The sequence below is a fragment of the Xiphophorus maculatus genome, chromosome 9 (assembly GCF_002775205.1).
Source record: "Xiphophorus maculatus strain JP 163 A chromosome 9, X_maculatus-5.0-male, whole genome shotgun sequence".
NCBI lineage: Eukaryota > Metazoa > Chordata > Actinopteri > Cyprinodontiformes > Poeciliidae > Xiphophorus > Xiphophorus maculatus.
Genome location: NC_036451.1, coordinates 6,153,740 through 6,180,168, shown reverse-complemented (window position 1 = coordinate 6,180,168; position 26,429 = coordinate 6,153,740). Strand labels below are relative to the sequence as shown.

The following is a 26,429-nucleotide window of genomic DNA, read 5'->3' as shown; positions in this document are numbered from 1 at the left end:
ACCCCAGCAGAGGCCAACCCGATCGGGTTGCTAGGAAACGGAGCTCACTTGGTCAGCTGATTTTACCGCTTTACAATGGCTGCTGAAAAAGACACATATTTGTTGTTCACTTACTATCCAGAAACTACTTGCTGCATTCTTGTTGATTGTGCAGAAGGCTCCACTTCTGCTTTTCAAACATGTCCTTTTCTATAATTGCGCATGTGTTTGTAGCCATTTTGTCTAAACATTAAGTTGGGGGGTGTGGCCAGCAGCAGCTTATTTGGATTTAAACTGAAAGAGGCCCTAAAACAGTTCAATCTGAAAGGAGATCAATATAAGCTAAACTGATCAGGCTAAAGTGTCATTATATAAGAAAGATTTTGTTCAAAATATGTAAAGAGCATGTTTTGTGTAGTCCACAGACCTATTCTAAGCTGTTGCATGAAGTATAATAGGTTGACTTTAAACTGATATTAGTTTCCAGACCTGAATAATTAGAACTGCAGGAGAAACAGTTACATCACAGGCTCCAAATTTCATAAATGGGTAATTAAGTAACGTCCTTAGCTGCTTTTGTGTAACAGAATTTGCCAGAGACAAGTCCAATCAAAAGCCAGAACAAAGAGGCCCGGGAAGAGATCCTCTTATCCGACGTAGCGGATTAAGGATACAAAGGATCCTATTTAGAAAATAATCATGTCCTGCAAGGAAATGTCGCACATTTTTAACGTAATTTCACAAACTTAAAACAGCAGGAAAAGAATTATACTCATCTTAGATTTATGTTTCAGATTATTCTTTAATTTCGGTGTAAAATGGAAAGCACTCCATTTTTCTCCTTTATGAGTGTTAGTCCTTTGTTTGCTGACACAAACACATTTCTGCAAGGCTACAAATTTTGACACATCAACATGGAAACGTTTTGAAGCTTGCGTAAGGTTTTTTGTGACGCGCTCTCCCGGCCTGAGCCTGTTTTTTTTCCTTCGTGGTTTCACTATCTAATAAAATGACCGACCCAGAGTGGAAAGTGCTGACAGCTGACACAGAACACGTTTCAATGAGGGCCATGTAAACTTTCCTCTTTTTGAGACTGAACTCCAACAGTGCTGCAGAAACTCTAAACTAATACAGATTTTCTTAAAAAACAGTAAGTTTAGTGAGGTATTAATACTCATTTTGTCATGTTCCAAACATGAACTTACATGTTATTCTTCGGGATTGGATTCAACACAGATTTATTGTATGATTGTGAGCTGGAAGGGACAGAATATATGGTGTTGCATGCATTTGTGTGCAGCCCTCTTTTTTTCCAATACCACTGAATAAAATACAAGAAAGTCAGAATTTACTGAAGTAATCCTGTGTGTAAGCATGCAAAAATCTCTCTTTCCGGATGTGCAAAGATGGTAGAGAAATACTCTAAAACATTTGAAGCAACAGATGGTTCTAGAAAGTACCAATCAAAAGAGCTGAATACAAATACGCTCCATACTTTTCAGATTTTTATTTTGAACAAATTTAGAAAACTTTTACTTCCACTTCACAACTGTGTACTGCTTTGCATTAATCGGACACATAAAATCTCCAAAAAATATGAGTTCAAAAAACCTTTCTGACAGTAATACGGCTGCAAATAACTATTATTTTAGCAATCAATTATTCTAATGATTAATTGGATAAAAATAGTCACATTCTGCAGATTTATCATTTAACTACTTAAGCATTTTTAAACAATATTTGAAATACATTAAAAATACAAATAAAGAAATAAGTTTTGGTTGATTCACTGCTGTGTATCTGCTGTGAATGTGTTGTTCTTTCAGTAAATGGTCTTTTTATAGTCTGTATTCTCCAGTTAGCGATTAATCAATTACTAAATTAGCTGACTTGATTGTTTCAATAATCAATTCATTATGATTAATATATAATCGTTTCAGCATTAATCTGGTTGTATGTTTAGGGTTATACTGCTAATAGTTACATTTCAGCCTGATTCAAATCTATAAGATTATTTTCTCAGACATAGAAACAAATCTTTGTTTTTCCGTATCTCAAATAAATTTTGGCTTTTTAGTTTATTTTGTGCCTGTGCATCGTATGAAAACACATAATCTTGATGATAATGTCCTCCAGACTAAAAATTGACTATCTTTTTTGCAGAACATGTTACTGCTCGCTTTGGGAATGAGGACTCTCACAGTTTTGCGGCCTTCGCCATCCACGACGATCTGGGTCAGAACCTCTCCGTCTCCCTGTTCCTGCGCACGCGGAGGCGGAACGGACTCCTGCTGGTGCTCTCCAACAGCAGCAGCAGCCCATACCTGCACATGTGGCTGGAGGGCGGCAGGGTCAAAGTTCGCCTCCGTAACTCTGAGAGCGTGAGGGCACAAAGAGCCATTCATGATGGAGAGGTCCACTTTGTAACTGTAGAGGTTCTGGATGGTCGCATGTCGCTGTATGTAGCGGGGCAGAAACAAGGCGATGTGGAGGGAAGGACTGTAGATGTCAACGCAGGTGACGTAGTTTTTGTTGGAGGTCTGCCGGAGAAGAGTAGCACTTCAGAGTTTGGTGGATTTTTCAAAGGCTGCATCCAGGATTTGAGGATCGGCGACACGAGGCTGCAGTTCTTCGGGCTGGACACTTCGCTGACATCATATCCTCTTGAGCAAATAGAAAATGTGATTCAGGGCTGCCCTGGAGACAACGCCTGCAGTGTAAGCAAACACACTGATAGCTGCACAAATACATGCTGGAGTTACATGTTGTGTAACACCTGAAAATTGCACATGTACAGTGTTTTTATGAAATAAGGAAGGACCAAAGGGAAAGGGGCTGATGTAATTAAAGAGTTAAAAAGTGGAGCACAAATATTAGAGGAGCAAATATTTCCAAAACAATGTGATGAGAAAATACAGTAGATGCATTGTGAATTGCAGAAGCTGAAACTGATGGAGAAAACTGCTGAAAAAGCTCAAATCGAAGTAGAACAACCATTTGATCTGATCTAGAGCTGAAGTATCATCAGGTCACAGAGAAACATCCAACAAAAGTCCAGCAAAAGAGAAGAGCATGTTAGATAAAGTTATGAACAATATAATGCATAAAAACAGCAGGTTGTACGTTACTATGACTTAAAACGGGAGGCTTAAATCTTAGTGTCTGTAGCTCAAGACAGTAATATTCAAAGCTAAGCTTTATGAAAGAGGGAATATTTTTCTGCATTTTGATGTGTGAGTAGTTTCTTTATTATTAAAGTAGAAGCAGCTGGAAGGATTTATTTGCAAAATCTGAGAATCGTACAACATTTGCATATCAGTGGAGTTTATGTTGTCATCAGCTTTGGCTGAAAACATAATTATTTATTTATAAATATTCTAAAACTTCAACTGTGATTTTATAAAATGTAAATGATAAAAAACTGACCCAACAGTCCAAAACTCTAGCAAACCAAAACGCTTTGGTTTAAAGGACAGTTCTACCAGATAATAATGCAGCGTATGTTTGTTTCTCATTCACAGAGAAATCCATGTTTAAATGGGGGCATTTGCTTCTCTGGGTGGGATGACTTCACCTGCACCTGCCCCAGCAGCACAGCAGGGCGGCGCTGTGACGAGGTAAAGTGGTGTGAGCTGTCCCCATGCCCCACACCTGCAGAGTGCAAGATGGTGCAGCAGCAGCAGGGATACGAATGTAAGTGACTCCAATTTACCTGCACAGCTGAAATTGCTTAAAATGAAAGATGAAAGAGGTGGGTTGTTTTTACTAAAACAGAAAATGTTTCTGTTGTTTTACTCCAATACAAGGTGAATGTTCTGCATATTATCTCATTATTGCCCTTGTTCTAGGATTTCCCAGTTACATTCTTAACTTGTCTCTATGTGACTGAATGTCACAGCAGTTTTATTTAGATTCTGGCCTCAATCTTGTATTCAGTATCTGATCCGTAAAGCAGGATTGATCCAAAGCTACTTTATCCTTTTCTCAAAGGGATTAGTGATGACTCTCTGTCTTTTAAGGAACCCGTTTCCACTGATACGTTCATTTCTTCATCTTTACACTGCAAAATCTTACCATGAGTTTTAGGTCTAGTTTCTGGTGCAAATATCTTAGTATACTTTAAATAGGACAAAGCTTACACACAAGTGACTTTTCAGCAAGATATAGAAGCTTGTTTCAAAACAATAATTCCTTAATATTGATGAAATATAGTTCCACTGGCAGATTATTTCACTTACAACTTAGGAAAATGTGCTGTTATAACTGAAATGATCTGCCAGTGGAACCAGTACTTTTATTAAATGAATATTAAAGAATTATTGACTTAAGACAATCTCTGATATCTTATATACAGTATTTTATAACGTTATTTGTAAGTTAGTTGTGTCCTATTTCAAGTGAACTAAGATAGTTACATTAGAAACTTCTTGGTAAGATTTTGTGTTTTTGCAGTGGATTACTTTTATTATCTGCTGAAACTGGTGTTGTAAAATTGGGCAAAGTTATTTGTTAGGTTCAAGCTACTTGATTTAAGTATGATTAAATCATTTAATGTTGATGAAAGCAAAATAAAACTTAGACCTGACTGGAAACTCTCCAACTTGCATCAAGGTAATGAAAACATTTTCTTAAACTCATCTGTTGCTGACTTCTCCTGTTTGTTTTGCTCTCTGTTGGCACAAAGAGTAACTGAATTTGTTTTCTACTTGCAAATAACTTTATAGCTTTATAACATTGTTAAATAAAGGGTCTGTGACTTGATAATTTGTGTTAAGCTAGAAGAGTATTAGCCTGGTAAACCACAGCCTCTTGTCCTAATGTTTGCTTCCTACAAAAGGATTTGGAGCCTTGGCTGATGAGAACTCATTGCTTGCTGGAGCCAAAGACTCTGTTGAGGTTTTAAATTTTACCCAGTGGATAACGTGTGGCCGTGATGTGCTCCATCTGCATGGTTTTAGTGATTGATATTTTAGACAGACTTGTGAAAACACTGCTGCAGTGTCAATACGACTAAAGATAAACAGATGGATGAGTTTCTCTACAGCTTGCTGGGACATTAGTCCTTTAATCCCGGAAATGTTCTTCAGGTGATAGAAGGCTGAAGATAATATCTACAGAGAAAAATGCAGACAGTCATGCTCCGGGTTGATTTTTCTTCAGAAGGAACTTTTAGTCAAAGTGTCTGCTAGAAGGTTTTAGATTTGATAACTGCTGTATTTACTGCAGATTGTCCCTGTTATTCCTCCAGGTTACTCCAATGCAACTTTCCTGAATGACAGCACTGTGATGACCTATCGGGGAAACGGCCACATATTCCAAAACATCACCAGCCTGTCTCTAAACCTCCGCTCACGGAAGCGTAACGCAGCCATCCTGCATGCGGAGAAAGGTTCCTCCTTCATCACGGTTTCCGTTCAGGATGGTCTCCTCTTCATGGAGCTCCAGAGCTCCTCTGGTGGCCTCAGCGGCTCGGAGGAGGAGAAAGAGGAGAAAAGAGAGGAGAGGGTGTCGACGGTGAGCCTCAGCAGCAGGAGGAGCATCACTGACGGCGAGTGGCACGCCGTCCATCTGTTCATGACTGCGCCGTGGGCGCCGTCCTCTCGTTGGACTTTGGTTCTGGATGATGAGATAGAGGAAGCCAGCCTCTCCAAGAGCCAGGGCAGCAACCTGAACTTCCTCAGGGAAGGGGTGGACATCTACCTGGGCGGCCTGGCTCCGTTCACTGGCTGGTCCCTGGCCGGCTGTCTGGGAACAGTGGAGCTGGGCGGCATCGCTCTGCCTTACTTCAGCTCCTCGGAGGTGAACCTCCCGCGTCTGCAGATCGAGCAGTTTATCCAAAAATCCCCGAACCCGGCGCTGCCCGGCTGTAGAGGCGCCTCGGTGTGCGAGCCCAGCCCCTGTCTCAACGGCGGCCAGTGCCAGGACCTGTTCAACACCTACAACTGCACCTGTGCTGAGGGCTGGGCCGGCAGACGCTGCGACGTCCTGATAGACACCTGCGCTTCGAACCCTTGTCTCCATGGCAACTGTAGCATCAACGGGCTCAGCTACGAGTGCACCTGTGAGGTGGGGTACACAGGTGTGGACTGTGAGGAACAGGTAGATGTGTGTAAGAACCACCTGTGTGCCAATGGAGCCACCTGCCTCCATGGGCCGGATAAATACGCCTGCCTCTGTGCCGAGAACTACACTGGACCGCTCTGCAGGTGAGTTCAGGTGCTTTTCTGCAGACAGAACACTGTAAAGACACAAATCTGACCAAGGATTTTTGGTATAGTTTTTAGTGCAAATGTTTAGTGCAAATACACTTAAAATAAGACAAAACCAGCTCACAAATAGTTTTCAAGCAAGACGTAGGAGCTTGTTTTAAGTAAATAATTCCCTAATATTGATTAAAAAAAATACTAGTCCCACTGGCATATTATTTCACTTATAAGAAGACATGTTAAAAGTGAAACAATCTGCCAGTGGAACTTTTTCATCAATATTAACTTATTAAACTCCTATTTCTCGCTGAAGAGTTATTTATAAGTCAGTTTTGTCTTTTTTTTAAGTGTATTTCCACAAAAATACTTGGTAAGATTTTGTGTCTTTCCAGAGTAGTGCACAGCGTATAGGGCTGGACAATAAGTCAATAACAATATCTATTGTGATAGACACGTGATCAATGTCAATCGAGAAAAATCTGCTAGAATATTCAATAATTTCACTGGATTCCAATCCAGAACCGCACAGCATTCTGGGGGATGTAGGCAGAGGAAAGGCTTTAGTCACTGGACCTCTCATGGCGCTAATCAAGTCTGGTGACATCAACTAACTTTGGTTACCTAGCAACGGCCTGTTGAGTAACTTTAAGGTTTTGCCATGGTGCCTCAAAACTGTTTAAAAATAAAAAAACAGCAATGTGGAGTAAAAGCTTAGGATAAAACAGGAAAGGTCACGCCACCAGTTTGGCTGTATTCAGATATTTAAACAAAAAAAAAAGAATCAATAATTATCCATTTCAAACCCTTATATCCTGATATATTTTTCAGCCATATTGTGCTAATGCACTCATTAACTTCCACTGTATAAAGAGACAAAGTTTTGCCCCACTGTCTCAAATTGAGTCAAACTAAATATTTCCTGTTTCAAATTAGTAAAATCACTAAAATAGGAAATTTTATAGAAGCTTTTAAAATAAGCACTAAACTTTAAAATTAACCAATTGGTAATAACAGTGTTGTTACACATTAGGGTGTCTGTTTACAACAAATTCTGGTTTGTTTCCTCTTCTGCTATGGTTTAATTATACAGACATGAAACCACTATTTGATTTGCAGTATTAAAATACATGTGGTGTTGGGCATCAGTTTTATTCAGTTTAAGCTTAGAAAGCAGGAAATCATCCCAAATGGTTTAAAGGCACAGTAATCTTAGTGCATGCCAACTTCTGACTTTGGATAAAGTAATAAAAAATTCCCCACAAAATTTCTTGCTCATTATTTGATATTTAAAACAGACATTATTTGTGCTGTTAAAAAGAATAAAAAAGAACTGTTTTCTTTTTATTGAAGAAAATATAACGGGTCTCTTAAAACTGGGTATGTAAACATGTGGTTTCTACTCTATTTTTCCTGGATGTAAAAAGCTGAAAAATGTGGATTATCAGATAACAAACAACCTCTCCCTTTTAAGATATTCTCAATGCTCCAAAAGTGTCGTAAAAAACAGAACTAAAACCTTACTTAGCAAGCACAAAAATACACAAATAAATGCTCCAAAATCGCACACAGCCAAGGGAGCGCACCACAACACAAAACAAAATCCTTCACTGTAAATGTCTCCATGTCTCTGCCTCTGTTCAGCACTTCAACCACAGTTGCAGTAAGCGTCTCAGAAGCTGCGTTTCTATTCTAGTGTCAGCCAGAAAAGGCCTCAGTCTCTCTGGTTCGGCGCCAGTTTCTCTCCCTTGTCATCTACGGTTTGCCTCTGAGAACCAGCGGGGGAACGCCTCCAAACATTTATCCCGTAAACACACAGCCTCCTGCCTTTTTGCCTCTTTTGCACGGGTAAAATCTTTGCAAGTGTCTCGCTAAGAAAGCAGCCAGTGAAGCGATCTCCCTTTACTGGGAACATCTCCGCTGTATAGTTTTCATCAAAATGACTTTGCTTTGTTTTTCTCACTTGTTTGTGCTGCTTTCTTCCTCCTTTCAATTTTTTTCCCCTTTCTGTTGTTCTGCAGCGAACGCGTGGAAGAACTTCCTTGGTACATCGTTGTCAGAAAAATGTGAGTTTTGTTTTTCTTTATTTATTTCTCCTGCATTCCCAGGTGTTTGCTTCCTGTTAGATATTTGTCTCTCACATGTCATGCACAGCGCATCCTGTTCTTTTGTTGAGTTGTGTGCAACAAAATGCCAAGAAAAGCAAATATTAACACTCCCTCTGACGATGTTTGTTGTCAAAATGAGCCAACCAGTCTTTCAAATGAGTGACAGCTGTTGTTCAAAACATTCCCAACCATTCAAACAGAAGACTCCCCAAACAAAATTGTACCTTTTCAGAGATAAGTACCTATTTTTACATCCACTGAGGACTGACTTTCCCATTGTTACAAAAGGTTGTAGAGAGATTGTTTGCTTGCTGATTCCTGCACTTTGGATGTGACAGTTTGCTGGCCAATAATCTCATTTTGCCGCGTTTATTTTCTTTCTTGGGAAACAGCAGGAGGCCAAACAAATCATCCAGAACAATGCACCTTCTGGTTTAAATACAGGAATCCTGCAAAGTCTTGAAAAGTCTGGAAGTTGCAATTATATATCACATTTTCCAAATAAGTATTGAGAAATAAAATTGAGTATTGAAAACATTTTGATATTTACAGTACATAATCCACATTTTCATAAAAGATTAACATAATAGTTTCCAAAGTGTGTTTTCTATTGTTTTGTATTTATAGGTTTGACTTATTTCTGATGTGCGAAATCATAACTTTACTAACATCTTAGTAGTCAGTCTGACTCCTAAACTGAATCTGTCGTACAAATGTAAAAAAAAAACACAAAAAAAAACGCATTGAATTTTCTATTTTTTAGGAATACATTCTGGTATGAGAATACGATTTTACATTTTAAAGCTAAACTCAGCTTTGCTTGTCCAGATGGCAAAAATAGGAGCGGAAGAGTCATTTACTCACGATTTGTGCTGTTTTATTGTTTCTGAAACATACAAGTAATAAGCCCCATTTTTTAAGGTAAATGTTTTGCATTCAAATATTCAGACTATTTATGAAAATTGTTCTAAAATTGAATGCATTACATTTATGGAAGTTTAAAATGTGCTGAAGCCCTGGAAACACGTGTTTCACCTCTGGTCTTTCTCTTAGCATTCCCAAGCTGCCCGTTTCTGTGTGTGGTGATGAGGTCAGGAATTATACCTGCTTCAACGGAGGGAACTGCACTGACCGGGAGCTCTCCTGCGATTGTCCTGCAGGATTCATTGGACACAGGTAAGATAAAGTCGCTCCCTTCATTCATCCGTTGTCTTCTGACCATTCGAGATTGGGTCAAGAATCCCACATGCAAAAGGTAAATATTTTTCTTTCAGTGAGTTCTTTGTTTGCCCTGCAGTCTTTTCTCAGTGGGTTCTTTGTAAAGGTGTGCATCATTTTCTACACAGCAAAAAAACAACAATAATAAAAATGATGCAGCTACAAGCAATAAATCAAATAATAAAAATGTAAATCTGTTAAAACATTAACAGACGCAAAATAAGTATAATTGAAAGATATAGAAAAAATGTAAACATGTAAGACAACAAGAAACACAAAGTATGTTGTATTAAAGAGACAATAAGCAAGCTAGGCTTTCACTGCATTACAGTATCACTGTTTATAAAATCTTTCTGTAAAACGACAAACAGGATGAAACTTTATTAAGATCTGATTACATAAGAGTCCCAAGAAAATAATAATGTCATCTAACAAAAGCTAAATTTGTAATTAAAAACAAGAGACCCTAAGAGAGAGCTCTGTGGGACACCTTTAGTAATTAGCTTGAATTGGCACAATTCAAGCTAATTACTTCATGAAAGTCTTTCATGTGTTTTCTTATGTTTTTTTAATGATAAGTAAGCTTTGGTCATGTAATTTGTTAGCAAAACTAAAACAAGATCAGGTGGTGTCTGAGAACCAATCAGGAGTCGGTAGAAGCCAGCAAATCTAACCAAAAAGCACATATGGTGTCTGTTCACAGTTACATTTTCTGCTGCCATCTAAATAACTGTTAGTGTGCAATTTATAAAGAAAAATGTGTATATAAATATAGATTGTACACTGTTTTATGTTGTCGTGTGTCTTTAGGTGCGAGCAGGATGTGGACGAGTGCAAATCCAACCCGTGTCTGAACGGCGGCTATTGCAGAAACCTGGTCAACAGGTTCGTCTGCGTGTGCGACATGAGCTTCGCTGGAGACGTGTGCCAGACGGACGTAAGCGACATTTACTTTTATGTGGCGATTCTCCTGTGGCAGAACCTCTTCCAGCTGCTGTCCTACCTCATCCTCAGGCTGGACGACGGGCCAGAGGTGGACTGGGGAGCAAACGACTGAGTGTGTGTGAGTGTGGAAGGGCTGTGAATATCTTTTGAGACGCTTTAGGAAAATGTCTGCATTTGAATGAGTAACTGTCAGGTTGCACGGGATGAGAATGGACATTTATTTTGGCTAGTACTGAGAAAGATTAGGGACTTCTGTGGTTTGATTTCAGGGACCACAGAGTGATTCTGTGCCTTTCACATCAGCAGCACTTTATTTATAGTCGGTGTTTATAAAACTTGTTTTGCTTGTCCATGAAAGGATGAGCACATATGTCCTGATTCACAGACACTGTCTTGCGTCTTTGCCTCCATTTCAGTGTCTAAATCACAAACCAAGTAGCACTAATGAGACACTGAAGCTAAAATGCTAATCGGGTTTCTGCAATCTTTCTTGGTCAGGATGCAGTCGCTCAATAAAGGTGTTCTTACTTTTTGTAAGATGGCAACAAATCTTATTTACAGATTTGACTTAACTGATTAAATTGATCAAATTGTGCACTTATTTGGCAATGTATTTATAAATTACAACATTAGCTCGCAACAATTTCAGGTTCTCCTCACTTGTCTTATGAATAATAAAAAAAGCAGTACAGCAAATGTGGGCTCCATTTCATCTAAAGGCATAAAGGCATGCGTAACACCAGACTGTATTGTTGCAGGAGAGAGGCTTTTTGCTGACAGTGCAGTTTGAGGTGCAAATATTCCTTTGCAGAAGTTTTGTGAATTAGATGCAAAAGGAGAGCAGTGCTTTAGTGAATCAGGCCCTCTGTGTGCAGCTTGGTCACTGGTTGATGTTTTTCAGTGTCAGTAATCAGAATGTTGTGAAATTCTTTTAAGTAGACAAATATGAGCAAAGTTTTAAAGAAATACATCAAAGGTTTGCACAGTTGGTACAGATTGATGTGCAATCTTCAAAAAGTAATGCCAAGCCCAACTTGCTTCCTACCAGATTACAGGTTTCACCATGAACCGAGTTCTTTAAAGATGCTATGCAGTGGTGAATTTTATTTTCAGTAATGTACAGTTGTAATGAAAACTCAGCTGGGAATAAAGTATGGTTCACTGCAAAAGGACTCAACAAGATCTAAACTTTAAAAGTGGGCAGAACTGGAAAAAAAACAAATTATTTAGATTTGTGTGTATTTGGGTTGATGAGATCAAAGGAGGCTCAAGTATTGAGACGTTCAGCAGGATTGAATTAATTTCTACTTTGGAATATGGCGTTTGATTAAAAACTTGTAAATAAAAAGGGAACAAAAACAAGGAGGCAAATACAGACTTACTGAACAGAAATGGAAAGTTTGAGTTTGGCGACTAGGTTTTGTCTTAAAGTTTTACAACAACACAAAACAAAAAAACTGACCATAACTTGTTCTGTAGGAGTCAAACTGTATAATGACCTTCAGCAGGGGGGTAACTTAGATAAACTAACATAAGTTTGTCGCACTATTTGAGGACTTTGAATTAGAAATAGTCATTTACTTTGTTAATGATCACCTTGAACTTTCTGGCAATCTGTTTTTCATCTGTCCAATGACGTAAAAGTCTAAGTTACGATGTAAAGAGAAGCACGCTCTGCATTCAGAAAAAACATTTTCAGGGAGCTGAGGAATAATATAAAATCCAGTTATTTATACGATTCCCACTACCTGATAACCTGTCAGTCTCGTCTGAACTTTGGGGTTTGGAAGCTGTGTACGGATGAATTTGTGAACTCTGAAAAACAGAGCTGTAGCTACAAAAGCTCCTGGAGGGCCCCGGATGTCTCGCTTGTTCTTGATGTGCGTTCAGAGCAGCTCGTGACTGACTGCTGAGTGTTGTTTTCACCAAAGAAGAAGTTTTCTGCATCTAAGCCTTTCTGTCTGAGCCAAAGATATTTTGAGCCGTAAATTCTCGGCGGCTCTGCTTCAGCCGTACGTTTAGAAGTGTTACTGCGCGGCTGTGGTCAGCGCTGAAGCAAACATGAATGTTTTTCATGGTAGATTTCATGTGTGGTTTGAATTTTAGAACATCATGAGGGTATGCGTGTAATGTCATGTTCGTCAATCATATTCTGTCTGTGTTTCCCGTCTTTATCCATTGTCCGTGTTGTTTAATAAAACAAAATCAAAAAAAAATTGTTTTCTGTCCTCTTTTAATGTCTCTTCACTCATTTTTTCCGTAGTCACCTGTTGTATCATTTATTTTTCTGCATTTTCAAAACAATCTGTGATAAACATCAAAATCAGCTCATTGATTTTCTTCCTGTTAGCCATTGTGTGTGTGTGTGTGTGTGTGTGTGTGTTTACTGTTCTCAGGTGTACACCATGACTTCAAAGATAGACAGTTAATCCGTTTTAACAAGATGTTGATCCCAGAATAGCGCAGGTTCAGATGCACACTGTCGTCACGCACGGCACACAGCTAGGAAAGAGTTGATCTCTTCTCTGTGTGACATTACAGCCACAAACTTCAGCGCATTTGAGATTTTCTATGTAAGAACTCAAAATAGGAATTGTAAGAAAAAGTCCCTAAAATTTTCAACACTTTTCTACAAATACAAATCTGAAAAGTGTGCAGTGTACTTATCTTTACCCATAAATCCAGTGCTATAATTGCATGTGTGAGTGACTTAATAAGAAAAAAGGGTCCACCGTCATTCAGTCATTCATGTTTAGTATAAATTCAGCTGTTTTGTGTTATAAGTCATAAGAAGTCCTGTTTGCAATTGCACAATCAATGGAGATGATGCTGAAAACATGAGAGAGAAGGTGACTAACTGATCAAAACTGATCATTTCATATTTAGAAATTTACATAATCACAAATTAACAAAATCAGGCAAAAGAAAAATTTTTCAATTTATTTCACTGCAGGTCTGAAAGGAGTTTGTTCTTCATTCAATGGGTAGAGAATCCAGACATTTTTACTCAAGTAAGAGTAGTGATACTTCATAATAAAACTACTCAAGTAAAAGTAAAAAGTACAGCGTAGTAAAAATACTTCTACTTCTTCCAAGTAAATGTAACTGAGTAAATGTAAGTAGTTACCAAATTCTGTTGGATGTGGGGATTTGATTCTTTTGCATACGAAGATGGTTGTGGCTAAACTTTGGGACAATCATAACAAAACCTGTTTTTGGAAGTTCATCTTCCTGCAGGATGACGACGCAAAACATTCAGCCAGAGGTAAAGTGAAACGGTTTAGATAAAGATCATGAATGTCCGCAAAGAGCCGCTTGTGGAAGAACCCATAAACAAACCATTTAAATATAAATAAACAGCCGTCTCTGTAGTCTTTAGTACTTCTTAAAGTTAGATAATATTGAACATCTTTTTACATTGATATAGTTTGGCAGTATACAGATAACAAAACAAAAAATAATATTTAAGCACACGACTGTTATCTTGAGGGTTCTATTTATGAATTCCTCTGGAGTCTAAAGGGCCACATAAAAAGTTATGGCTGACCGGATTCGGCCCCAGGGCCTTGAGTTTGACACGTGGGTTAGATTAATGCCCATTCGGGTGTTAGAATGGCCCTGTCAAAGTCCATATATTATACCAATTAAGAATCTGTGAGAAGTGATGAAACACAAAAAGAAGATGAATAAAAATAGAACATTATCTGGGTTTATGCATTGAACCATGAGGAAAAAGAAAACTCATGAAGCTTGTGGTTGGTTAATGTGCTTAATGACAAACTTTTAGTGCATTTAATAAATAGGTAGAGAAGTTTTCAGTATTTAAATTGCTATTCACCAATCAGGAGCCAATAAGGTTCCTATATCTGGCTGATTGATTAGTAAACCTGATTAGGACAGGAGAAAATGCTTCTTTAGCACAGTTCACACATTTACACAATCTATACAGACTTTTTGAGCTTAAAGTGCACCAATAGTGGCTCCCGTCTCCTTTCAACCTGCAACCCGCATCTTGTCGTTGCAGCATTATTTTTTTTTTAAGTTGAGGCATGTGTGTGTGCGTCTGTGTGTCCTTTGGAGGCACAGGTAGCCCTGACGGTGGGGAAACAGAGCGGGGAGGGAACGGGGGAAGTGGTTTTTTACTGTTGGCACTGACGTGGCCATCCTTTGAGAGCAAAAGAAGCGGAGAGGAAGAAATGTGCTTTGCCAGCAAAAAAAAGAAAAAAGAGAGAGAGATAGAGAGGAGGAAAAAAAGGGAAAAAGCAGCATCTGGTGCTGAAGTGCAGTTTCAGCAGAGAGCTGGTGGCATTCACAGAAGTTCGGTCTGCTTCACAGGAACGTATGAGGGCAGCTTATCTGGCAGGAACACACACACACACACACACACACGCCGAGCAGGTTGATAGTGCTGACAGCAGGGAAGCATCGCTGCCGTCTCTGCTGTGTGTGGAGCAGCTCTGCAGAGGCTTCAGGGTGGCCTCACTCTGCACCTCAGAGACTGGTTAGTTAGACATCTCTGTGTCTGCGTCTGAGGCACTCGGTGACTGATGGCAGGTCCTGGCTGCAGGCTGCTCCGGCTCGCTTGTGTCACACTCGCTCTGACAGCCAACTGTGCTGCAGTGACAGGTAAGCACTTTCCAAGAGTCAACAAAGAACTTTGTAGAAGGGGGAAGGAAACTCTCATGTCTACAGCGTCAAGCATGAGCGCCAGGGTTATTTTTTGCCTCGGGATACGGATGGTTGTATTTTAAATTAGAATTACAGTATGTTTCCATGTTGATTGCTCAGTGTACAGTTTGCTGACTTCTGAGATTATTTTTGTGTAACCTGCCAAGTTCAGCAAGAAGCTTTTAGTTGTGAAGATGCTGTCAGCGGGGAATTGAAATGTTGTGGAGACTTACAGCTGCTAATGCTGTTGTAACCTTGTAGCAGCGGCTCAGAGAGTCACAGCAGTGACACCAACCACAACCACTGGTGTAAGTGCTGCTCTGTTTTCTACTGCTGGTTAATGAAAAGCTAATATTCACTCCACTGCAGGATTTAGAGGCTTTGATTTCCTTAATTCTAGGTGATTTGTGTCAGAACTTGTGTTTTTGACTAGAAAAACACAGAATCTTCAAGTGCTTTTGATCTGGTTTCTACTGCAAATATATTAGTACACTTGAAATTCAACAAAACTAACTTACAAGTAACTTTTAAGCGGGATCTAGGAGCTTGTTTTAAGTTAATATTGAATTTAAAAAATACTAGTTCCACTGGCAAATTATTTCACTTTTAGCAAGACATTTTTTCCCATGTTGTAAGTAATGTGCCAGTTTATCAATATTAAGAAATTATTGGCTTAAAAAAAAGCTCCTACATCTCACTGAAAAGTTATTTGTAAGTTAGTTCAAGTACACTAACATATTTGCATTTGTAATTGCACAAAACATTCTTGGTAAGATTTTTTTCCCAGTGTTCTCTGCAGAACCTTATCATTTCCAGGTGGTGGTTTGTTGTCTGCAAAGATCAGAGAACTGCAAAGCTTTAAAAGGCACAAATCATCATTTTGTGTATTTTTCAGTTGTTTCCAAGCTTGTAGCTTGCAACAGTAATTTTTATTTTCAACTCCAGCATAGAGAAGTATGTAAAACTGCTCAAGAAAGAGAAAAGAGCTACATGTGGAACGCCATTGGTTCATAACCCATGTCTACCTGAGGCAAAAGTATCGATTTCAGTAAAGACTTCTAAGGAGATTCAGTAGCAGACCGGCATCCTACTCTGTGATATACGAGTGCGCCATGATGAGGCCAATCTGCCTCATCATAACGAGAATGATCATTAGTGTCAAAAACTTTAATAGAAATATTCTGGTAGATTTAAGATAAACATTGCAATGCAAACATAATACTTTATAATAGGGAGCCATGCTCAGCCTTCTGGGGAAAATATTGGTTACTGGAAATATTATTTACAGGGCCAGTAATATGTAAAATCATTTATGTTTTTAGCCTTACATCATGTTATAATGTTATTCCCCTCATCAAAAACATACATGGAGTGTTGCTTTGTTTCATTCATGCATGTTTGAGAAACTATTGAATCTCCTGTGGCAACTATTCAGATTTGCAAAATGCTTGGTCCCACTGATCGCCGCCCTTTCTAGAAGCTCTTCCTTCGAGCTGCAGCCTCCAACAGCGTTTCTGCTTCACAGAGCAACCCGTCCCCACAACTCCCTCACTCAACTCCTTCAGACTAGCCAGTAGCAATTAGCAAACATCTGGTGGAACTGCGCATCTGCTGAGTTTCTGACTGAAATGCTGGTGAAAACGCTGTTAAAGGCATAGTTACTTAATGGAGGAATGTTGTTGTGATGACATCCTGAAGGAGTGTCTGAAAAAGTAGGAGCTTCTTAAAGAAACAGAAGCCCAATTTCAAGGTGTTAAATTGCAATGTCAAATTTCTTTGACTTTGCAAAGAGTCAAAGACATTTGATATATGCAGTATTTTGAAAGTATCATAGTTACCGTACTTGATTGTGTTATAAAATGGCTCTATGTGCCTGGAAAATACATAACACTGCCACTTTAAAAAGTATTTTTTGTTCATTTTGCTGCATAAGTGGGCATGACTCAAAGAGCTATTATGTTTCAGAAAAGGTTATTTTTTTTACTACTTATCTGGTATGAAAATGAATCAAAGGCCAATTGTGATTTATTTACTTCATACATTTAGTTTTTTCAGGTTCTCTGGTTCCACAATAAGATGATATGTGCCTTTTAGGAGCAGATTTCAGACAAATCAGACCTCGCTTTTATTCGCGCTTTAAAGGGCTTTGGTGTTTGTTTGTGGGAGCTATTTTGGGGACAATGGATCGTGGTGCCAGTTCTGATAGGACGGGATCATCAGGCAGCATCTTGGCTGTATGTGTGTGTGTGTTTGTGATCCCTCACAGACGGCGCGTGCTCCACACAGCTCGCGGGTGGCTGCAGTGCTGGCACCATGTCTGGTCTGCTTGGCGATAGCGGCGATGCTGGGGCTGGCGCTCGTCGCAGCCAAGCTGCATGAGAGGCGGCAGACGGAGGGAGGTTTCAGGCCGCGGCGGCTCCAGGCTCCTGGTGGTCGCAACCCACCTGCTGAGCTGGGAAACACATCCATCAGCACGCTGGCAGAGCGCGTGGAGCGCCTGGTGTAGTGTGAAGGAGTCAGGGGAGGAAAAAGTGTGAGGGGAGAAAAAAATGAGGGTAAAAGCATCCAAAAAAATATGACTTATTTAAATAAATCACATGCGACTCCTCTGATTATGTCCTTCTAGCTGACCTCTGAGGGTTTGACCTCCAACCTCTTGCTGTCCATCAGTCTGGCATCTGTCCTCCTGCTTCTGGTGCTGATCCTGACCTCCGTTGGGTTGGTGGCCGCTCTAAATCGGCGCGCCACCCACGGCACGTACAGCCCCAGCCGGCAGGAGAAAGACGGATCCCGGGTGGAGATGTGGAGCATCACGCAGCCGCCGCCGATGGAGAGACTCATATGAGAACCAGGTGTTTGAGTTGGAGACGAACCTGAGAGAAGCAGATGGATGAGAACATATTCAGAGCCTGCAGGCTGAATGGAAACATTTTACACTGCTGCTGCTTTCATTGAGTGAAACATTTCATGCAAATAATTGAGTTCAAGCTCCTGTGTGCTGCAGGTCAGCGTTAGGCTGCAGGTCAATCTGAATGTATTTCTGTTTAATGTGTAATTTAAGTTTAGAAAATGTTCCTACTTTGTTCTTGGAAATTTTAAGGATTCATGATTTCTTTTCTTCATTTTGTCAGGTTAGAATCAAACTTCAACATATTTTACTGGTATTTAATGCAATAAATTGGTTGCACTTTTTTTTAAAACGGTGCCAGAGTAAAAGGGGCACAATACATATGCAGCATACATTTATTTTCTTTTTAGAGGTATAACAACAATGAGAAACAGCTTTTGTTCTGATTAGAGATGTTAAACTGGTTTTATATTGAACACCTGTATGAGATAAAGGTATGAGAATACATGCATTAAATAAATACACTTTAATCTCAATGTATTTTATTAGGATTTCTTGTCAATCATATTTAGGAGGATCAGAAAATAGAACTGATTTAGACTTACGCCACACTTCTTAGGAATTTATTTGTAATTTTAAGACCTTTGAATAATTTTTTTCCTCTTTTTCACGTTTGTGTGCTACTTTGTAAAGATCTAAGCCACTAAAATACACATGAGAAGTGTGTGAGTAATGACTAAAATGATCGTGTGATACTTAGTCATTTAGTGTTACAGCTTTTATTTTTTTAGGGAACAATTTTCTTTAAAGAACTGATTCAAAATGTAAAAATCTCAATTTTTTTTCTACAGTGTACATACCTATAAATGTTTTAAAAATAGTTTTTTTTACTTTCTATTTCTTAACTTCTGTAACGTGTCAGAATGTTTATTGATTTATTGTCTGTCAAGTGTTAAGATAATAAAAAATAAATTTTTGTGGTCAAAACTGCAACAAATCATTACATGATTAAGGTGGATGATTATTTAAATGAGATTATTTTAAAAAAAAATGCATTGAACAAATAAAGCATAGCAATTTAAATGTTTTCAAAAATGAATTTTAATATATTTACTCATGCAAAAACTACATTTTAACTTATTTTTGCTCAACCCCCTCCATTAAATATTAAAGTCAAAATTTATTTTGCACAATTTCATTTAAAATCCAAATAAAGACACAAAGAATGTTAAAAAAAATCAGTCTGAACACGGCAGAGCATGAAACATTATTTATTTCCCGTTCACAGTGTGTACATTGTGTGCTGTTGTACCAGGTTACTCATCAGTAGCACATTAGATTGACCTCAGCTGTGAGACAGCCACGATGAGCACATGCAAAAGATCACATCAAAAAAATAGAAAAAAAGATTACAAAAAATAATTAAGAGAAAAAAATAAAACAAAACCAAAAACATCATACCAAAGAGTTAGTCCTGATGAAGAGGCCAGTCTGAAGAAAGCTGCTGACTGTAACATTCAGCGTGACGGTCACTACACTGACACTGGCTTCAAATACAGACAGGAAAATGACGTTAATGTTTGCTAACATTGTCCGTTATTCAGTGAAAGCTGCTACATCAGACATCCCCTCCCTTGCACTCCAAATCTGTAATTATAAAGCAAAAACTATATAATTACTGTGAGCATTACACAGTGTCATCCTAACCCTGAAATGCAAAATCCGTCTCTGTTTCAGGAGCTAAGTCACTAAAGCTTTTTAAGTGGGCCTGTCCTCCCACAGCGCCCTAATCTGATGCAAACCAGAACAAGAAAACAGCAGAAATCTGTTTCCCGACAGGAAAAATGTGCAGCGGATGACGTCTAATTTAATGTGAAGCACAGAGAGAATTACAGGGATTTTATGGAGGCTTTAAATACTGAAAGAATATGAGTACCAACAGGACAGATACACAACAGAGTGTACAGTACCAACATGCAGGTTACACACAGTGAGCACTGCATCACGTACAAACAACCATCAGCCTTTGTCTCTTCTGCTCAGAAGTCATCACATCCTTCTGCACCGTTATAACAGCTACATGGGACATTTCTTAATGTTCTCTTCGTTTTCCAAAAATAAAATCTCCAACATTCAAAGCTCAGGTGTCATCTCTTTACAATATTCAACACCAATCATAAACGTATATTTCATATATATATATATTTAATCCATGTAAAATATATTCAAGCCAGAAAAAATACACATCTATTCAGTTGAAAATATTTTTTTTTTATCCATATGAAATCAACTAGAGAAACTCCTCTGAAAATTATATATATTTTTTTAATTCCAATTCACTCAAAGGAAGATGCTAAAGTGAAATAAAAAATGCACACAAACTATACAAGCAATTAACCTATGAGTACAATCAGAAAAAGTATTCAGTTTGCAGTTATTTTTTTATTTTAAATATGAGCAGGAAGATTTCCAAAGAGAAAAAACTAAAACTCACCACAGCCGTGAGAACAAGACACCAGAGTTCATTTTGTGGGATTTCCTGTTGATTAAAACCCAACATACTCTGTTCCTACCACAATAAAGTTGGTCTAGAAATTAGTACCATGTTGTGATTACACAGAGGGGTACTTTCTGCATAAGGCACACAACACACTACATCCGTAAAGGTCAACCCACACACGTTAAAAGTTATTTTTTCAGAGGGATGTCTTTGTAAGAGATGGGGTCCTGATCTCAGCATTTGCAGTAATCTGTATCCGACGCAATTCCTGATACCACAGCGCCACTTCTAGCAAACCATGCAGCTGATTTTTAAAACTCAACACCTATTTTCATGTGCACAGTTTGCAAAACAGTTTTAATCTTGAAAACGAAGCGCCTTTTAGTCTTTGCAATGACGTTCAGAGTTAAATAGAAACTGTATTGGCTGCTGCTTGTTCCAGTCCGCGTTATGTGTGCTGCACACAGACTTCTGTCAATGTTAAGGAGAACAGCAGAAACACTAGACATTAAAATGAATGTTGTTTAAGGGAAACTCTAAGTTTGTAATTCAAGAAAACAATTGTCTTTAAATTTTGTCAACACCACCAAATATGTAACCAGAAAACATGCACGCGTTAACTTAGCATGTCTAAGTTCTTCGCATGAAAAAGTTGCGTATGAGCAAGATGTGATTTTATTGAAGAGTGCAGCTGTAACTTTACAAACTCAAATAGGGTTGAAATATGTTTCACATAGTCAAGTCGAATCAAAACAAAGAATAAACTAGCTAACAGTAGCCCAGCACTTCAGCAAACTGTTATGCATTAAAAAAGTCATCAGCAGGAATAAAATGTGAGCTGCATTTAGCAAGTTCCGTCAGAAATTACTTCAGAATCAGTTTAGAGGACTGGTTAAACAAAGGTTAAACATGCTAGTGTGGTGGCATTGGCCTACCACACTAGCAAACTGCTTGACATGAAGAGCTCATTACCAAGAGCAAGATGAGATTTTCCTGAAGTCTAACTGTATGAAGACTAACGAGTAGGACAAAATATCTGTCAAATTATTAACAAATAATAATATAAAAGAAAGAGTAAACATCTTAGCATTAGCCGAGCACTTCAGGACTTCTGATGACCGTCTCATCAGCAGGAGCAAGACTCAAGATCTTATCAACAAAATCCAGTTAGGATCGGATAGCTGTCAAATGTATAAATAAATTACTATACCAGAGTAAACATGCTAGTGTTAGCCTAGCATCTCAGCAAACTGGACCAAACAATGGCTATCATAAGCAGGAGTAAAACATGAGTTCATTGCAGATGCTTAAAAACTGGTTGGATAAAAATAGCTGTTGCTGTCTGGCACATCATTGACGCGTGAGTTATGTTGGACACAGTCACAAAACAAATGCAGACCGAATCGGCATCTTTAAGCTTGTGTGTGTTATTATTTCAAGACTTATTGGGCTCAGACTCTGTGGCAGCAAATGCCTTAATCTTAAGCTACTGATTACTATCAGGGACAAAAATAATTCCTCACTGGGACATTCCTAGCTACCCGAGCGGTGAAGAAAACTGGCCTCTTAAGATTTCTAAATATTTGCATAGTACACAAGTTTGTTAAAGTGTTTACAGTGAGCGAAGCCAGTGCAGAAATTGTTCTGGACTTTGTATTTTTCTTTGTCTTTAACCATTCTTGGAATTACCATGACTGATTCTTTTTAGCTTTTTAGAAGCATGCCAAAGACTTTATGGTCAAATCGTTAACGCAGAGCAGCACTCGAGAAGTGGAGAAACAGCCGCTATTAAACTGCCACACCGACTGGCGTCTGGCATAAATCATAAGAACAACGGACCATAAATGTAGTAATCCCAACCCAAGCAAGTGAAAGAGTTTTCTCTACCTCTGGGTTTGTGGTGACGCAGAGAACAACACAAAGCCGGGATCCCTGGATGCTGATGCTTCTCTCCACAGGAGAAACGCTTATAAAAATACTTTAGACCCTGAACACATTACATCCACGCAGCGACTCAAAGACCTGCAGTATATTGCTTCATTACACTACAATCGTCCTCCACTTCAGTACAGTGCAGAGGGTTTCCTAGTCAGACAGAAGTTGCATTTCCTATTAAAACACAAAGAAAGGAAAAGAGACAAAAAAGGAGAAACATAAGCATGATAGCTGTCAACAAATCCTACAAAGATTCCACACAGTTAAAATTAATCTTTCAAAAACTTCAACACGACATATTCCTGCTATTCATGACCCATTTTGTGGTTGATATCTTCAGAACGTAAACAGCCTTAAGGCAAAGTGCCACACAGAGGTTAGGGAAAAAGCACAGAGAGGTGAAATAACGGGAATGGAGCTTGTTTTGGACCGTTTGTGGGATTGGATTCATCAACATCCTTCAAAGTTCGCCAACAACTGTTCTCAATTTAAGCCGGCATTGAGAAACATGCTAAGAGTAGCAAAAGGCCGATGGAAACAGAAACATAAAGAAAAAGAAATGAAGTAAAAACTCTGGCTTTTCTCAGTCATTCGACTGTTTGCTTCATCAGGTATTTAGTCTCAACAGATAGGAGTAAAATTAACACAAAAATAACGCAAAACTCATCAAGAACATCTACTTTTCTATGAATGTGAACTGCTGTATTTAGGGTTCTGATGAGAAAGTACCTGCAGTGATTTCTAAAGTTTAAGACATCAGTATCAAAACAAATCACATGTCCGCTTAAGGCATACTGATCAAAATCATGAATCCAACAGAGTTTAATTAGTTTCAAAGGCCTGCATGGACATTGTGCATCTTGCTGGTTTTGCAATTTAGTACCAGGTAGTAATGGGTGATTATCATAAATTAATCCACGAGTGCAAAATTGTAGTATGAAATGTTCAGAACACTTCTGAACATTTCATACTACATGAAATGTTCATTTAGTATCAACACAACATCAAAGAAACATGATGTTGTGTTTAGGGGAAATTGGCCCTTTAAAATCCTTACAAGGTACTGACATTAAATAAATGAAGCTAAAGTGCTCAGTAGAGATGCACCGATCGACTGGCTGGACGTTGAAATCAGCCAATTTTCCAGGTCAAAGTCTCAAAAATTAGATTTTCTATTCATTAATTGCAACAAAATGTAAGAACGTCCACCAAAATGGTTCTATAAATATCAACCGATAACCATGCACATTTAGTTTATTAAAATCAGATAATGTTTAGTAATATTTGCTTTGAAGCATAAAGTACAATAAACCTTATTTAATAACAATACCTCTATAAAATAACCTGCAGCATGTTTATTTCTCTTTTATGAGTTATGGTCCTCAGAATAAATTGTTTCGGCAGTTCCAGTCCAGTTCAGACCTGGAGGAGGATCAGAAATCGGTATCGGCCTGGAAATGGTGATCAGTGCATCTCTAGTGTTCAGATATTTACCGACAGATGAAAAAAACTGAACTGAAAGCGAAGCAGAAATCTCCACCTATTCTCATGCATCTTATTTATTTTACAGAATAAGTTTAACATTAATATCTCATAAATGTATGTACGTTTAAATTTATTTCACCTTTTGACAGTATGTATTCCTGATTTGAATCATAATTGAATGCTTTTTATAATTTTACTCACTCTTCACCATGTTTTTGAACATTTTTTAGGTATTCTTGATGTAAACTAATTTATTTGACCAAGTTTTTCTTCCACTAGATGGAGGACAGGTGGAGAACTCTGCAGTGCTTCCTTTCAGCACAACCAGCTCTTTGCTCTGAGGCTTTTTGTTTGTTTTGGCCCTTATTAACTTTGTTCATAATGTTCCCTTATCATGGAGGGTTCAGCTGATCAGCTGTAATAGAGTACAGGAACCTGAGTCAGTTTTCCTTTTCCTGTGATCTTTAGGACTTCTCTGTGGCTTTTCCTTGGTGGCTGTTGCTGCAGTGGACTTGAGAGAGGTGCAGGCTGCTGTGAAGCGATGAGCTGAGGCAACACATGGATTCTATCTCCTCCAGCAGGCCCGGGTCCGGCCCACCAGCCGTCTCCGAGCCTTCACACTGACCCAGACACAGCCCAAATCCCAGCAGCTTGTCTTTGGGAGCCTCTTTCTCCTCCTTCCTCTCCTCCTCCTCCTTCTTCCAGGGGACCTGGACGTGGCTGCTCTTCATTGGGCTCGCCTGGCTCTCGTGGTTTCCTCCTCGCTGCCTCCGAATCGACCGCTCGTGGTAGTTTTTCACCATCTCTTTGGACATGACCTTTCTCCTCAGGATGCCGGTGGACCCGGTTTGGTTCTGGGTTTGGGAGGGCTCGGAGTTGCCCTGAGGGTCTGAGATGGTGCGACTCCGGCTGGTCAGTTCCGGAGAAGAGTCTGGCTGAGGTGCAGGTGGGGATGGGGGTGTAACTTTATGGGGCAGCAGGGGGGAATAGGACAACCGGTGGTCTCCTGGAGGTCGACCCGAAGGCATGAGGAGGTGGGAATCGGGACGGGACTTAGAGGAGAAGAGGGGAGGAGGATCTGACTTGGTGCCATTGGCATCATTGGAAGGAGGTGAAGCTGAGCAGCGGGTCACTGCAGAGAAGGCTGCGAGGTTTTTGGACCCCTTCAGGCTGCTCTTGTTGGGCTGCCTGCGTGGGGACGGAGGAAGGTGTTTTCCATGGACGGCGCTGTCATCCTGGCCCATGTTCCATCCGCCGTGATCGGCGCCACCATCAAAGCTGCTGTCGTCTGCAGCTGTGGAGTCGCTGCAGGGTGAAGGCTTTGACTGGAGAAGGTAAAAGAAGGAAACAAAAGCAGAAATTACAAAAAAGAAAATACATCTGCACTCTTAAGAATCTGTAAGTTGTGTTTTATACCAGTCATTATGTTTTGTTAGACATAAAAATGTAAACATAAAAACATAAAAATGTAAACTTAGGCAAATAAGTTTCATTTCTGGATTTTTACACACAACCATTTTAACAAAACATTTTATCCTCTGCAGGCTCAACTTCTCTCCTCATGTCCGTACAAAATAATTGCATTCCTTCACAATAAAATAGCAAATACACCCTCGTCTATTTTCTATACAGTCATCTTGTTGACAAATGTCATTTTAAAATTCTACCTATGTACACCTTTAAAGCCTCAATGAAAACATGTTTATGCATTCTTCACTCTTTGGTGCAAAAAATGGTTTAAAATCTATCTACTAAAATTTGTTAGTAAAATTTGTTTATATAATATTCTCCAATGATATTATATTATATTCACATATTTCCTGTGAAGATGGAAAAAGACACGTGAAAATGTGTCTTTTTTAACCCTCCAGGTAACAAACAAAACCATCAAATGGCGATATTACCTTGTGAAAAAAACTCAGAAATAGTCACAACAGTTTGGATATATTCCTTCTTTCTTGCAGAAAGTTTCATTTTTATGTTTTAGAGGAGGGATGGAAAGTCGATGTTTATCTGTTTTGCTCTGTCATTTTGCAAATACGTTTTTTGGTGCATTTAACAAAAAAAAAATGTTATAAAACTTTAGATAAGTCACAACCAAGATATTGACATACATGGAAAACCCTTATATTGTAGCAGAAAAACTTTAAGTATTCAAGAACTGACTAAGAAATACAAAATTGAGCAGGAATGCAAAAGTAAAAATTTCCCCCCATGTCCTCTATGGGGCTCCATATGTTCTGGTCTTTGTTTTGCATCTTTATTCTATCACAGATTAACTTCATCTGTATGGCATACCTGGACCTTGAAGTCCAAGTCATCCAGGGACCTAAAGAAGTCCAAGCTCTTGGCAGCACTGAGTTTTCCTTGGTCCATTGTGGTGGTGGTCAGAGAATCCAGGATTTCCTCCAGCAGGTTCATCTGGCTGGAAGGTGACGGGTCGATGTCCGGATAGAAGGAGTCTGAATCATCGCTGTCTTCTGTGTACGAACGGACCTCGCCGCTGTCTTCAGAGGAGATCCTGGTTTAAAAAAACAAAT

At 39.0% G+C, this 26,429-nt stretch overlaps 2 protein-coding genes across 8 annotated transcripts in view; one reads left to right on the top strand and one right to left on the bottom strand.

Annotated features, from left to right (window-relative positions):
• Positions 1 to 18,909, top strand: part of crb1 (crumbs 1, cell polarity complex component) — a 34,512-nt gene extending 15,603 nt beyond the window's left edge. For 3 of the 6 annotated variants that reach the window (XM_023339947.1, XM_023339945.1, XM_023339949.1), the window contains 7 exons: positions 2,143 to 2,696; positions 3,501 to 3,672; positions 5,228 to 6,185; positions 8,204 to 8,248; positions 9,344 to 9,466; positions 10,319 to 10,445; positions 17,388 to 17,840. In XM_023339947.1, the coding sequence (XP_023195715.1) occupies positions 2,143 to 2,696; positions 3,501 to 3,672; positions 5,228 to 6,185; positions 8,204 to 8,248; positions 9,344 to 9,466; positions 10,319 to 10,445; positions 17,388 to 17,627 (2,219 nt within the window). In that variant the 3' untranslated portion in view covers positions 17,628 to 17,840. Of the gene's footprint in view, positions 1 to 2,142; positions 2,697 to 3,500; positions 3,673 to 5,227; positions 6,186 to 8,203; positions 8,249 to 9,343; positions 9,467 to 10,318; positions 10,446 to 10,522; positions 13,402 to 17,387 lie in introns of those variants that run through there. The other 3 variants (XM_023339946.1, XM_005800872.3, XM_023339948.1) reach the window with 3 other exon arrangements.
• Positions 18,910 to 19,224: 315 nt separating this feature from the next.
• The window catches only part of dennd1b (DENN domain containing 1B), a 141,091-nt gene continuing 133,886 nt past the window's right edge, over positions 19,225 to 26,429 (bottom strand). For both annotated transcript variants that reach the window (XM_023339654.1, XM_014469446.2), the window contains 2 exons: positions 26,188 to 26,410; positions 19,225 to 25,214 (listed from right to left, as the gene is read on the bottom strand). In XM_023339654.1, coding sequence (XP_023195422.1) covers positions 24,354 to 25,214; positions 26,188 to 26,410 — 1,084 coding nt within the window. In that variant the 3' untranslated portion in view covers positions 19,225 to 24,353. The remainder of the gene's footprint in view (positions 25,215 to 26,187; positions 26,411 to 26,429) is intronic.